The sequence below is a fragment of the Hyla sarda genome, chromosome 8, assembly GCF_029499605.1.
Source record: "Hyla sarda isolate aHylSar1 chromosome 8, aHylSar1.hap1, whole genome shotgun sequence".
In the NCBI taxonomy this organism is placed as follows: Eukaryota; Metazoa; Chordata; class Amphibia; order Anura; family Hylidae; genus Hyla; species Hyla sarda.
The window spans coordinates 32,255,766-32,269,298 of record NC_079196.1 but is presented as its reverse complement, the minus strand read 5'-3'; the positions used below and the strand labels follow the sequence as shown (position 1 = coordinate 32,269,298).

Here is a 13,533-nt window from a genome sequence, read left to right as displayed (position 1 = left end):
GTAAAGAATTTAGTACTGCTTTACACCTGTACAGCCACTGCTATACCCCCATCTTGTGGTAGGCCTAGGAATTTCCACAAATGCTGTTTTATTGTCCTATCATGGAGTAGATTATACAGCTTATTACAGTGTTCTCCTGGCTATTTGTTGTCTGTAATTTACTGAGCACCATATATGTTTTTTTAATACAGATTAATAATAAAATTATATACTGTATTTTTAATAAATGTTTAGTTGTCATCAACTGTTTTCTTGGTGTAAAAAAAAAATGATTCACACAAGTAGGATCTTGGTATTTTGCCTAAAGTTCCATAATTTTTCTCGTTACTCTGCGGTCCCGCAACTAAAAGGGTTGTCAGTGCCAGCCCAGGAGGCTTCTCAGCAAAATATGACTGTCTGGATGTCATTTTTTAAAGGAGTTATCCAGGAATTAAAAAAACAGTCCAATTTTCTTTCAAAGACCACTCCCTGTCTGTCTCCAGGTAGTGTGTGGTATTACAACTTGGCTCATTCACTTCAATGGAACTGAGATGCAGAACCACCCCCAACCTGGAGACAGACAGGGAGAGGTGTTTGAAAGAAATGATCTCCATTTTTTGATTCCTGGATAACCCCTTTAAATGGGTACTCCGGTGAAAACCTTTTCTCTTTTAAATCAACTGGTGGCAGAAAGTTAAACATATTTGTAAATTACTTCTATTAAAAAATATTAATCCTTCCAGTACTTATTAGCTGCTGAATGCTACAGAGGAAATTACTTTCTTTTTGGAACACTGATGACATCACGAGCACAGTGCTCTCTGCTGACATCTCTGTCCATTTTAGCAACCATGCATAGCAGATGCACAGCAGATGTATGCTAAGGGCAGCATGGTGGCTCAGTGGTTAGCACTGCTGCCTTGCAGTGCTGGGGACTTGGGTTCAAATCCCACTAAGGACAACAATAAATAAAGCATTATTATAATAATAATAATGTCAGCAGAGAGAACTGTGCTTGTGATGTCATCAGAGAGCATTCCAAAAAGAAAATAATTTCCTCTGTAGTATTCAGCAGCTAATAAGTACAGGAAGGATTAAGATTTTTTAATAGAAGTAATTTACAAATATGTTCAACTTTCTGTCACCAGTTGAATTAAAAGAAAAAAGGTTCTCACCGGAGTACCCCTTTAACCCTCCTCCATCTGTTGCTGTCCCTCTGTGTCCTCCTAGTCCTCACTGCTACTACCAGACTCAAGGAGGAGACTCAAGGAGGAGAAAGCGTAAAAGAGCGAAGACTCACAGCTGTCTACTCTGAACTTTTGCCTGCACATTTAGACTTGTTTTCAGGTGAAGAACCAACAGATACACACTCACTGTGACCTGACAGTAGAAAGTGCCTCAAGAACACTCCATTGTTCTGACCGATGACTATTAACTATGCTAACATTAAAGGGGTACTTCGCCCCTAAGGATAGGGGATAAGATGTCTGATCACGGGGGGGGTCTTGCCACTGGGGACCCCCGCGATCTCGGCTGCGGCACCCTGGACATCCGGTGCACAGAACGAACTTCGCTCCGTGCTGGATAACTGGTGATGCGGGGAGGAGGCTTGTGACGTCACCCCCCCCCCCCCCCCTTCTCTCAATGCAAATCTATGGGAGGCGTCCATCATGCCCCCTCCCATAGACTTGTATTGAGGGGGCATGTCTGTGACGTCACAAGCCTCCGATGCTCTAAGGCTAAGTTTCCACTTTTTTCTGGCAATTTTGGGATATCTGCCACTGCAGTTTTTGAGCCAAAGCCAGAAGTGTATTCAAAAGGAATAGGACATATAAAGGAAGGACTTACACTTCTCCTCCATTATGCATCCACTTCTGACTTTGGCTCAAAAACTGCAGTGGCAGATCTCCAAAAACTGCCAGAAAAAACACCAAGTGGAAACTTAGCCTAAACGAACAACGGGTGCAGCAGGGAGATGGTGGGGGTGCCCAGCAGCGGGACCCCCACGATCAGACATCTTATCCCCTCCCATAGACTTGCATTGAGAGGTGTGGCTGTGACGTGATGACCCCCCAAGCCCGCACCCAGCATTCAGAACAAAACGTTACGAACGCTGGGGCAGTGGAGTACCCCTTTAACTTGTTTTCAGATATTTTTTCACGTGATTTTATATGCCTAGTATATACATTTTTAAAGTTAAATCTGATAAACCTCTTGTGTCATTTTGCATTTTTTTCCGATTGATCGATAAATTTATGGGCAACGAATCGATTTTGCAATTAATCATTTGGTGCAGCCCTTATGCAGTTCATCAATTCGCCTCCACCCAGAGTCACCCACCCACCTGCAGTATATTTACTTCCCATGTTTACTATGACATGCATTTGCCTGTTGTGAGCAATCCTTGTATTCATCGAGTAACCTAAACCAACTTTATTCACAGTAGATACGGACTATACTGCCACCTAATGGTGGTTTTAGAAAACTGTTTATATGGCATGCAATTATAGTACCAAATTTATATACACTGCTCAAAAAAGTAAAGGGAACACTAAGATAACACATCGTAGATCTAAATGAATGAACTAATCGTATGAAATACTTTCCTCTTTACATAGTTGAATGCGCTGACAACAAAATCACACAAAAATTATCAATGGAAATCAAATGTATCAACCCATGGAGGTCTGGATATGGAGTCACACTCAAAATTAAAGAGGAAAACCACACTACAGGCTGATCCAACTTTATGTAATGTCCTTAAAACAAGTCACAATGAGGCTCAGTAGTGTGTGTGGCCTCCACGTGCCCGTATGACCTCCCTACAACCCCTGGGCATGCTCCTGATGAGGTGGGGTATGGTCTTCTGAGGGATGTCCTCCCAGACCTGGACTAAAGCATCCGCCAACTCCTGGACAGTCTGTGGTGCAACGTGGCGTTGGTGGATGTCCCAGATGTGCTCAATCGGATTCAGGTCTGGGGAACCGGTGGGCCAGTCCATAGCATCAATGCCTTCCTCTTGCAGGAACTGCTGACACACTCCAGCCACATGAGGTCTAGCATTGTCTTGAATTAGGAGGAACCCAGGGCCAACCGCACCAGCATATGGTCTCACAAGGGGTCTGAGGATCTCATCTCGGTACCTAATGGCAGTCAGGCAACCTCTGGCAAGCACATGGAGGGTTGTGCAGCCCCCTAAAGAAATGCCACCCCACACCATTACTGACCCACCGCCAAACCGGTCATGCTGGAGGATGTTCTAAAGGGGAGAAGAGGGAGAGCACTTCTTGGTGTGATAAAAGAGAGATACTCAGTATAAAAAAGAAATAAGACAGCAGCTCACCAGATTTGGTTGTATAAGGTCATACACAACAATGGTAAGCGCATCAAGAGGTAATGCATCCGCAGCCCTCCAGCTAGGCAAGGTATTCAGTCGGTTTGGCTTCAAGGAGAACGCCGGTTCCACATGGTGCAGGATACAAAAGGAATGGAGAGCAGATAAAATCGAGGTAGCTTATTTCCTAAGATGCAACACGTTTCGCTGCGGGAAAGCAGCTTCATCAGGAATGACAGGGAATATCCTGGAATATCCTCCTATAAAATACCTATTCTCTGTCATGCCTGATGAAGCTGCTTTCCCGCAGCGAAATGCGTTGCATCTTAGGAAATAAACTACCTCGATTTTATCTGCTCTCCATTCCTTTTGTATCCTGCACCACGTGGAACCGGCGTTCTCCTTGAAGCCAGACCGACTGAATGCTGGAGGATGTAGCAGGCAGCAGAACATTCTCCACGGCGTCTCCAGACTCTGTCACATGTGCTCAGTGTGAACCTGCTTTCATATGTGAAGAGCACAGGGCGCCAGTGGTGAATTTGCCAATCTTGGGGTTCTCTGGAAAATGCCAATCGTCCTGCACAGTGTTGGGCTGTAAGCACAACCCCCACCTGTGGACGTCAGGCCCTCCGTCACATCCTCATGGAGTCTGTTTCTGTCCGTTTGAGTGGACACATGCACATTTGTGGCCTGCTGGAGGTCATTTTGCAGGGCTCTGGCAGTGCTCCTCGCTGCACAAAGGCAGAGGTAGCGGTCCTGCTGCTGGGTTGTTGCCCTCCTACGTCCTCCTCCACGCCTCCTGATGTACTGGCCTGTCTCCTGGTAGTGCCTCCATGCTCTGGACACTACACTGACAGACACCGCAAACCTTCTTGCCACAGCTCGCATTGATGTGCCATCCTGGATGAGCTCCACTTCCTGAGCCACTTGTGTGGGTTGTAGACTCCGTCTCATGCTACCACTAGAGTGAAAGCACCGCCAGCATTCAAAAGTGACCAAAACATCAGCCAGGAAGTATAGGAACTGAGAAGTAGTCTGTGGTTACCACCTGCAGAACCACTCCTTTATTGGGGGTGTTTCTAATTGCCTCTAATTTCCACCTGTTGTCTGTTCCATTTGCACAACAGCATGTGAAATTGATTGTCAATCAGTGTTGCTTCCTGAGTGGACACTGGGGGAGATTTATCAAAACCTGTGCAAAGGAAAAGTTGCCTAATTGCCCATAGCAACCAATCAGATCGCTTCTTTCATTTTCCACAGGCCCTTTTAAAAATGAAAGAAGCGATCTGATTGGTTGCTATGGGCAACTGGGCAACTTTTACTCTGCACAGGTTTTGATAAATCTCCCCCAGTGTGATTTCACAGAAGTGTCATCGACTTGGAGTTACATTGTGTTGTTTAAATGTTCCCTTAATTTTTTGAGCAGTGTATGTTTTGTTTTATTTCACTACTTTAATTAAAACTTACGGTAATTGTAACTTTTTTGTAAGTAAATTAGTATGCTGAGAATTGCCCTCTTCTGACCCCTATAAATCTTAAATTTTTTCATATAACAGGGCAATATAAAGACTCATTTTTGCGCCATGATCTGTAGTTTTTGTTTTGATTACTTTTTCATTGCTTTTTATAGTTTTTTTTTTTTCTGATATATGAAGTGACCAAAAATCAGCAATTCTGGCATTTAGTATTTTTTTTTTTACATTTATGCCAGGGGTTACCGTATATACTCGAGTATAAGCTGAGGCCCCTAATTTCACCCCAAAATCTGAGGGAAAAAAATAAAATAAAATAAATAAATAAAAAGTTATTGACTCGAGCCGATGGCTGCCCGGGCTTGCTGGGAGTTGTAGTTTTGAAACATCTGGGGGTCTGCAGGTTGAAGACCACTGAGGGCAGAGAGTTCACTGGAGTATAAGCCGAGGGGGGTGTTTTCAGCACGAAAAATCATGCTGAAAAACTCGGCTTATACTCGAGTATATACGGTATGTCTAAAGTCCTATGCAAGTCTATGAGAATTCTAGTACCGTACTCCACAAGCTCAGCTTTACAGGAGAGAGTTATCATTGCCTTCCTGACATTTTATTGGCTGAAATTTGCACAAAAATTTGGCGCAATTTCAAAATAGACAACTTGAGGGAGATTTATCAAAACCTGTGCAAAGGAAAAGTTGCCGAGTTGCCCATAGCAACCAATCAGATCGCTTCTTTCGTTTTGCAGAGGCCTTGATAAACATGAAAGCAATAGCAATCTGATTGGTTGCTATGGGCAACTGGTCACCTTTTCCTCTGGAGGGGTTTTGATAAATCTCCCCCCTTGTCTATTCAGAAGTGACTGAAATGCAGCGCTTCATTCTTGACTATGAGATTTATCAACTGCGCCTTTTTAAAAAGGCGCAAAAATATTGCGCAAAAGTTTTAAAAAGTGCAAATTCATACCACCTCTGCCTTGCCTTAGAATATTGATATCCTACAGCAAGCTCTGAGGTGACATTTAATTTGTGCAAAATGTATCAAAGTCTGGCACCGTTTTGATAAATTTGGCACACATAATAAGCTAAACACACAGCTAAAGAGGCCTGTGGAAAATGTGGAAAATGAAAGAAGCGATCTGATTGGTTGCTATGGCCATAAAGTTTTTTTTATTTTTTTGGATTACCTAATAGCATAGTGGACCACGTTTTATATCCAGCTAAATTAAAGGGGTACTCCGGCGCTTAGACATCTTACCCTCTATCCAAAGGATAGAGGATAAGATGTCTGATGGCGGGGGTCCCGCCCCTTCCTCAATGCAAGCCTATGGAAGGGGGCGTGACAGCTGTCACGCCCCCTCCCATAGACTTGCATTGTTAACCCCCGGGTTTGATTACTGTCGATCACGGGGCCGGAGCATTGTGACGTCACGGCTCCGCCCCCGTGTGACGTCACAATGCTCCGGCCCCGTGATCGACAGTAATCAAACCCGGGGGTTAACACGCTCCGGGGAATGATTTTAAATTGGTACGGCGTGCAAGATCACGGGGGGTCCCCAGTGGCGGGACCCCCACGATCAGGCATCTTATCCCCTATCCTTTGGATAGGGGATAAGATGTCTAAGCGCTGGAGTACCCCTTTAAACGTACAGTAATGGAAACAGTGAGGATGGGAGATGAGGAAGGGGTAATAGGATGAGACGTGAGGACAGGATGTGAGGATGAGATTGTCATTGTTGCTTTTACTTTCCCACAAAGTTTCGGTCGGAAGACGGAGTAACACCAGGTACTCTATTACTGCTAGTAGAGATGAGCGAACTTACAGTAAATTCGCTTCGTCACGAACTTCTCGGCTCGGCAGTTGATGTCTTATCCTGCATAAATTAGTTCAGCCTTCAGGTGCTCCGGTGGGCTGGAAAAGGTGGATACAGTCCTAGGAAAGAGTCTCCTAGGACTGTATCCACCTTTTCCAGCCCACGGGAGCACCTGAAAGCTGAACTAATTTATGCAGGATAAGTCATCAACTGCCGAGCCGTGAAGTTCGTGACGAATCAAATTTACTGTAAGTTCACTCATCTCTAACTGCTAGTATAAAATAAAACAGACCATAAAGTTTATTTTTGGCGTACACAATAGCATGGTGGACCACGTTTTATATCCAGCAAAATTAAACGTACAGTAATGGAAACAGTGAAATGCAGACAAAACTGCTGTGTGAACTGAGCCGACTTGGGCCCCCCTTTACATATATGTGGCGTCCGTTGTCAGTTCCCTCGGGCGCTGCAAAAGCTGCGCCGGAGGGAGAATTAAACTCAGTTTAGACGCCGGATGATTTGACTCGCCGGAGAGGCACAGGCAGGGGAACGCATCTTGCTGCGTTCCCCTGTCCACGCTGCATACCGAAAATAGAGAAAGAAAACAAAGGTGCGCTCCTAGTGTAGAAGTATTAGGTAAGCGGGTGCCTCCAAATGGGTTAAAATCTGCTTACCAGAAAACGTTGCGCTGCGGGCGCAACACCAAGAATTGCACGTAGTGTCACAATGAAGACTGAGGTCAGCTGGCCGGGGCGTCCTTCCCAAGTGGCTCTTTGTCACTTCAGTGTTGAATAAACATCAAATGGATAGGCATCCAAAAAATAGGACTCTGCCAGGCGCTTCTCCTGGAGGAGAAGCACCTGGCAGAGTCCTATTTTTCGGATGCCTATCCATTTGATGTTTGATCACGCTGCATACCGGTCAGGAGCTTCAGATGTCAGACCTTGTGTTTCTCTATGGAGCATCGAGGAATCGCCGGACAGAACTGAAAGAACATTGCAAAACTACAACTCCCTGCAGCTCACAGCGGGCATGCTGGGAGTTCTAGTGCTGGTGGCAGCCTGTCTAATGCTAGAGGCACCCTGGTTTGAGCAATTACAGATTTTTTTTTCCATGTTTTGTACCACTAGCCCACCAGGACTGACTATGCCTACCTTTCCCCATGGCTTTATTTTCAAGGTAGGCATTGTCAATCCTGGTGGGCTAGTGGTACAAAACCTAAAAAAAAAAAAAAAAAATCCTAAACTTAATTGCTCAAACTGATAGCAACTGATGGTTTTGACTGATGGCACTTTTTGAGCATCAGTCGTGCCATCAGTTGTCAACAGTTTTGTAAAAAAAAAATAATAATAAATAAAATAAAACTGAGCCTGACACAATTGACATATGTAAACCTTAAAAGCCTTATATTATAAAGAAAAAATAAAATACAGATCCTAACATACTTTTTTTGGGCTTCGCTGACTTTAACAAAAATGTAGTACGAACCCAGTCTAAAGATGACTCTTATAATTTCAGTAATAGATGTGTACAAATAAACGTGTGTAAAATTCTGTGTATTTACCCATTACACGTCACACTGAGTCTCCTTCTGTTGTATTCAACATTTGAAGTTTCCGCAGCCATGTTTATTACTGGCAAACGTTGCCATCACCTTCAGCGTCCACTTTGTCACGCACTATAACTGTATGGCCTCTGGTTTCAGCGTCTATTGGTTCTTAGACGTGTCAGTCAAAAATGACATCCAATCAGGTTCTAATAATGTCAAAAGCTTCCGCGTTCTCAGCCAATCGCTGGCGAGGTCACGTTGCACGGAGGGGGCGGAATTCTCTCAGCCAATCAGAGGGCGCCTGTGGCGGACGGCGACTGATACAGCGGAGGGCACGGTTGGTGGGCTTCTGACCGTGGCCCCTAGGACAGGTAGGTAAGGGGCCACCCCGGGCTCTACACTGCACTCTGCCTTATAGTGGGGCTCACAGACCGAGCTGTATGATGTAATATCCGGTGGGGTCCTTTATATCACATACGGTGTTGTGTAACAATAAGTGGTTGCTGTCACTTTAAGAATTTTGAGGGAATTTTCACTCAGAATTTTTTTTCATTTTTATTAAAGCTATAATGTAGTGTTTCCCAACTAGTGTGCCTCCAGCTGTTTAAAACTACAAGTCCCAGCATGCCTAGACAGTGTAGTTATTGAGATCTCCATGACAACACTGCAGCTGATGATATCAGTAGTGCAGCCTCAGGCTTTGGGCCTATAGCTTCAGTGATCATATTTCAACATGTGCCTAGGCCAGTGTTTCCCAACCAGGGTGCCTCCAGCTGTTGCAAAACTACAACTCACAGCATGCCTGGACAGCCGCAGGCTGTCCAGGCATGCTGTGAGTTGTAGTTTTGCAACAGCTGGAGGCACCCTGGTTGGGAAACACTGGCTTAGGCTCTGTTCACACTGCAGTCGTTTCTTTGTTTACCGTGGAGCCCATGTCTGCCGTCCCTATTGACTTTTATTGTGGCGTTTGTCCCTTTAACAGGAAGGATAGCGCAATACTCTGCCCCTTTTATTCCGATGGAGACTTCACTTGTAGTGTGAACAGAGCCTAAGATGTTATAAAGCAGTTTTCACATTTTATAAGTTTTTATTTTCTTCTTTAATTATTAGATCAGGGCCTGACAAATTTGTTGTGAATCTAGGAGCCAAAATAAAAAAAAGTGGCTGGATTTTTTCAACAACCAGCGCTGGTTCCACTTTTGTTTTATTTTTTTTATTTTTTTTGTTACTTTTTATTTACTATTTTTTCTGGGATGTGATGTGACCAAAAATCAGCAATTTAGACTTTTTATTTTTATTTTTTTGTGTTTACAACGATGACCCTGTCGGATCAGGAATATGAGAATTCCGCACATGGTGATACAAAATATCTTTATGTATTCATTTATTTTTTTGAAAGGGGGGTGATTAAAATTTTCATTAAGGGGGTGTTTTTTATATGCTTAGAAACTTTATTTTTAATTATTTTTTTTTTATTTACACTTTTTTTTTTTTATAGTTTGATTGCTTGTATAGATCATGTTATGCATTTCGGCTGGGTTCACATCACGTTTTCTCCCATACGGGAGCGCATACAGCAGGGGGGAGCTAAAACCTCGCGCTCCCGTTTGCCTTCGTATGCGCTCCCGTTTGTAATTCATTTCAATGAACCGGCCGGAGTGAAACGTTCGGTCCGGTCGGCTCATTTTTGCGCTGTATGCGCTTTTTCCCCGGACCTAAAACTGTGGTCAACCACGGTTTTAGGTCCGGTTGTAAAAGCGCATACGGCGCAAAAAAGAGCCGACCGGACCGAACGTTTCACTCCGAGCGTCTCATTGAAATGAATTATATACGGGAGCGCGAGGTTTTAGCTCCCCCCTGCCATACTGTTTTCAATCCATTTTTCTAAAGAAAACCGTGTGGCAAAAAAACGAATGGAACAGTATGGGAAAAAGTAAACCGTATGCGTTTTTAAACTGTTATACTGTTTTTAAAAGTGCATACAGTTCCGTCCGTTTTTATAAAAAAAAAAAAACATACGTTTTTGATAATTTTGTCAATATTTTTATGGGAGGGGTTAGAGATGAGCGAACTTACAGTAAATTCGATTCGTCACGAACTTCTCGGCTCGGCAGTTGATGACTTATCCTGCATAAATTAGTTGAGCTTTCCGGTGCTCCCGTGGGCTGGAAAAGGTGGATACATTCCTAGGAAAGAGTCTCCTAGGACTGTATCCACCTTTTCCAGCCCACGGGAGCACCTGAAAGCTGAACTAATATATGCAGGATAAGTCATCAACTGCCGAGCCGAGAAGTTCGTGACAAATCGAATTTACTGTAAGTTCGCTCATCTCTAGGAGGGGTGTTGGGTGGGGACTTTAGGATACATATGCGTATGTTTTGCAAAGTAAAAACCGTATACGGTTTCCCGTATGGAACTGTATACATGTGCGTTTCCCATTGACTTCCATGTTAAAAAAAAAAAAAAAAAAAAAAAGTACTGTATGCGGTTGCAGTACGGTTTTTAAACCAGAGTCAAAACTGTGGTTGACCAGGTATGCGCGCCATAACTGTTTAAATGTGACTATTAAATAGATAAATTACCAACATTGCAGTGATCTCTGATATCCCTAATTACCAGCAGATAGCAGCCGGTACCTACAGGGTATAAGGCTGTCCAGACATGCTGGGAGCTGTAGTTTTGCAACAGCTGTAGACACCTTGGTTGGGAAACACTGTCCTATGTGATGACTTTCTGAGACTCTAATTTCTGTTTTCCTTCTTTTAGGTAAAGGACACTATTGAGAAAACACAATAGAATGGCTTCTGTGAGTAATACGCTAGTATCTTAGTAATCCTCATGACTGAAAAGTAGGTGCCATTGAGGTGTCATCCTATGGAGTTATTGGTCCGCAACTTGTGGCTCTTCAGCTGTGGAGAAACAAACTACAACTCCCAGATCGAGGCCTGTGTGGCTTGCTAAACATGCTGAGAGTTATAGTGACAAAACATGTTGAAGTCCACTAAGGCTGCATTCACATCTCGTTTTTGCAATACGGTTCCCGTATCATGTTTAAAAAAAAAAAAGGCTCAAAACCGGGCCGAACCGTATACAGTGGTCCCTCAACATACCATGGTAATCCGTTCCAAATGGACCATCGTTTGTTGAAACCATCGTATGTTGAGGGATCCGTGCAATGTAAAGTATAGGACAGTGGTCTCCAACCTGCGGACCTCCAGATGTTGTAAAACTACAACACCCAACGTGCCCGGACAGCCAACGGCTGTCCGGGCATGCTGGGAGTTGTAGTTTTGCAACATCTGGAGGTCCGCAAGGTTGAAGACCACTGGTATTGGAGGTTATACTCACGTGTACCCGCCGCTCCGGACTGTCACCGCTGCCCTGGATGTCGCCTTCCATCGCAGTCGCCGCGTCCCCGGGGTGTCCCCGACGCTTCGGCAAGGCCTCTGCTTCCCCGGCATCCTCACTCTCCGTTGCCGCCATCACGTCGCTACGTACGCCGCTCCTATTGGATGACGGGACGGCGTGCGCAGCGACGTGATGATGACGATGAAGAGCGCCGACGATGCAGAGGATCCCGAAGAGGACGCGCCGGAGCCCCGAGGACAGGTAAGTAATAGTCAGCGGACCACACGGGGCACCATAAACGGCTATCCGGTGGCAGCTGAAGCAGTCTGCGCTGCCGGATAGCCGTTTATGTGATGACCCCGACATACAAAAGCATCGTATGTTGAAATGATCGTATGTCGGGGCCATCGTAGGTCGGGGGGTCACTGTATACCTCTGTACGGTTTTAAACTGTATACAGTTTGAAAACGGATGTCCAGTTGCATACGGTTTAATATGTTTTTTTTGGGGGGAAAAATGGATACAGTTTTATGTTTGTCCTTAATTAAATAAAGTTCTTCTTGTTCTATTTGTGGGAAGAACTCTAGACGTGCACTGTGCATGTGCAAACTGCAAAACCGTATTGTGCAAACCAGATGGAACCGTACGCACATACGGTTCTTTACGATTCCCATAGACCACCATTTAAAAAAAAACATATGCGGTTTGTTTCTGGTTTTTCACCCGGACATAAAACCGCAGTAGACTACGGTTTTGTGTACGGGAAAAAAAACGGATAAAACCGTAAATGATGCAAAATGTACACAACCTGATGCTACGTTTGGCATACGGTTTTCTATGAAATGTCTATACATACGTGTGCAATACGGTTCCATACATTTTTTCTTTCCACTGAAAACGGATACGGGAACCGTATCGCAAAAAACGAGATGTGAATGCAGCCTAAGGCCGGGTTCACAAGGCTGGATAACCCTGGGGTTCTTAGTGCCGTCAGCAGTCAGCACTAGGAATGTGCAGACTGCATTGCCGTCCCCCATAGATGGCAATGCATTTCTGAGCGGATCGACTGAACAAAATGAACATTCTTTCAGCGGATTCGCTCAAAAAGTAGAAACGCTTGGAATTGCGCTGTCTTCATAAATGGCAATGCATTCCCAAGCAGAATCTGTAGAAACATTGAACAGGTTCAGTGTTTCTGCCGACGCTGGAATCTGGAAATTCAGCCGAGTGCACAGTGTAGCAGAATCTCATTGAAATCAATGGAACTCTGCTGCAACGGAATATTCCTGCGGAATTCAGCTCAGATTCTGTGAATATAGCCTTACAGTCCTAGGAGGCCTCAGACTGTCCTCCTGGCCTTTTCCAGGCAGTGTTGTGTGATATTTTGTTGTGTGATCAGAAGTGTCGCCGTCTCGCAGGCACACCCCTATCCCCGCTCTGGTTGTCAAAATTGACAGCTCGTGCAGGCAGAAGCAATCAATGGCTATTGTGCTAAATGCATCGGCTCCTGTGAGTAATATGCTAAATGCACTTAGGGGCTTGTGTATAGGGTTAGGGGTTAGACTTTAGTGGTATGGTAACCCCTAATCCTATACACTGCCTACACTAAAAGTGAGTTTAAAGGGGTACTCCGCTGCTCAGCGTTTGGAACAAAATGTTCCAAACGCTTAGAGACAGTGGTGGCCTTGTAACGTTACGTCCCGCCCCTCAATGCAAGTCTATGGGAGGGGGCATGATCACGCTCCCTCCCATAGACCTGCATTGAGGGGCAGGGAATGACACTGCTGGGGAGCGGAGTACCCCATTTAAAAGGGTTATCCAGGAAAAAAGTTAAACAGATTTGTAAATTACTTCAATTAACCCCTTAAGGACCGGAGGTTTTTCCGTTTTTGCATTTTCGTTTTTTGCTCCTTGCCTTTAAAAAATCATAACTCTTTCAAATTTACACCTAAAAATCCATATGATGGCTTATTTTTTGCGCCACTAATTCTACTTTGTAATGACGTCAGTCATTTTGCCCAAAAATCTATGGTGAAGCGGG

General features: G+C 44.4%; 1 protein-coding gene across 2 annotated transcripts in view; it reads left to right on the top strand.

The window, feature by feature from the left end:
* The first annotated feature begins 8,268 nt into the window (after positions 1 to 8,268).
* The window catches only part of MMADHC (metabolism of cobalamin associated D), a 57,555-nt gene continuing 52,290 nt past the window's right edge, over positions 8,269 to 13,533 (top strand). Inside the window, exons 1-2 of one of the 2 annotated variants that reach the window (XM_056534178.1) lie at positions 8,406 to 8,515; positions 10,911 to 10,950. In XM_056534178.1, coding sequence (XP_056390153.1) covers positions 10,942 to 10,950 — 9 coding nt within the window. In that variant the 5' untranslated portion in view covers positions 8,406 to 8,515; positions 10,911 to 10,941. Of the gene's footprint in view, positions 8,516 to 10,910; positions 10,951 to 13,533 lie in introns of both variants that reach the window. The other variant, XM_056534177.1, reaches the window with a different exon arrangement.